A 1,162-nucleotide genomic window follows, 5' to 3' on the forward strand; every position below is an offset into this window, starting at 1 on the left:
AATCCCAGCAGTGCACAGGAATCCGCAACAGCGCATGCAGTAATATCTCCCTGCTGCTCCTCTTGCCGTTGCTGCTCTCCCTTGCGTTCTTGCTGTTGCTGTTGGTGTTGCTGCTGTTGCTGAAGCTGCCCTAAAGCGGACGGCAGCCTTACGGGGTGGCACTCATACATCTGCTGCTGCTGCTGTCGCTGCTGCAGGCGCTGCAGGGAAAGACCATGGGTTGAGTTGTGCTGCAGCGTTAGAGACTCGCTGCTGCTGTTGCTGCTGCTGCCTTTGCCGCTGCTGTTGCTGCTGCGGAATCTTCTAGCTAACGAATATACAAGAGACGCAGCGGCAGCAGCAGCAGCATCGTGCTGCGGCGTGGCGTCGAGTGAGGCGAGGTATTGGTGCTGCTGCTGTAGCAGGTTGGGCCGAGGCAGTCGTTGCTTCTGCTGCTGCGGTTGCGGGTGCTGTTGCTCCTGCTGCTGCTGCTGCTGTGGCGAGGACACGGTGCTGCTGACTGCTTGTGAGCCACCTCCCTCACAGGGGTTTATCTGTTGCTCCCCTGCAGCACCAACCGTCAAGCAGCCTTCCACTGCTGCTGCTGCTGCCGCTAGCTGTTGTTGCTGCTGTTTCTGTTGATACTGCTCCTCGTTGTGCTGTTGATGCGCCTCCTGCTGCTGTTCTTGCTGCGCTTGTTGTTGCTGTTGCTGCTGTTGCTGGTCCTGCTGCTGTTGCTGGTCCTGCTGCTGTTGCTGCTCCTGCTGCTGTTGCTGCCCCTGATCTTGCTGCCGCAGATGCTCCTGCTGTCCTTGTTGCTTTTGCTGCTGCTGTTCCTGTTGCTGCTGTTGTTGATGCTGCAGCTGTTGTTGCTGCTGCTCCTGCTGCTGCTGCCCTTGCTGCTCTCGGTCCTCTGAACTAGCTGTTGTTGCTGTTGCTGATGCAGCAGAAGACGACAATTGCTGCTCCAGCATCGCCTCACCTGTCAAGCCAACGTAGTTCCTCTTGGTGTTACAGCTGCCGCTGACCTCGTTGCTGCTAGTGTTGCTGGTAGCGCTCTGGTTGCTGCTGTTGCGGCTGTGGCTCGTGCTGCCAGTGTTGCTGCTGCTGCTGTGTAGCTGCTGCTTTCCCCTTGAGAGCTGCTGCTCTCCCCTTGAGAGCTGGCCTTCTTAACGGCCAAAGG

At 58.2% G+C, this 1,162-nt stretch overlaps 1 protein-coding gene across 1 annotated transcript in view; it reads right to left on the reverse strand.

Moving 5' to 3' along the window:
• Positions 1–953, reverse strand: part of EMH_0082900 (uncharacterized protein) — a gene marked incomplete at both ends in the record, with an annotated part of 7,149 nt that extends 6,196 nt beyond the window's left edge. Inside the window, one exon of the mRNA XM_013494332.1 lies at positions 153–953. Coding sequence (XP_013349786.1) covers positions 153–953 — 801 coding nt within the window. The remainder of the gene's footprint in view (positions 1–152) is intronic.
• Positions 954–1,162: the final 209 nt, after the last annotated feature.

Source organism: Eimeria mitis, genomic scaffold (genome assembly GCF_000499745.2).
Source record: "Eimeria mitis Houghton genomic scaffold, Emh_scaff111, whole genome shotgun sequence".
NCBI classification, from domain to species: domain Eukaryota; phylum Apicomplexa; class Conoidasida; order Eucoccidiorida; family Eimeriidae; genus Eimeria; species Eimeria mitis.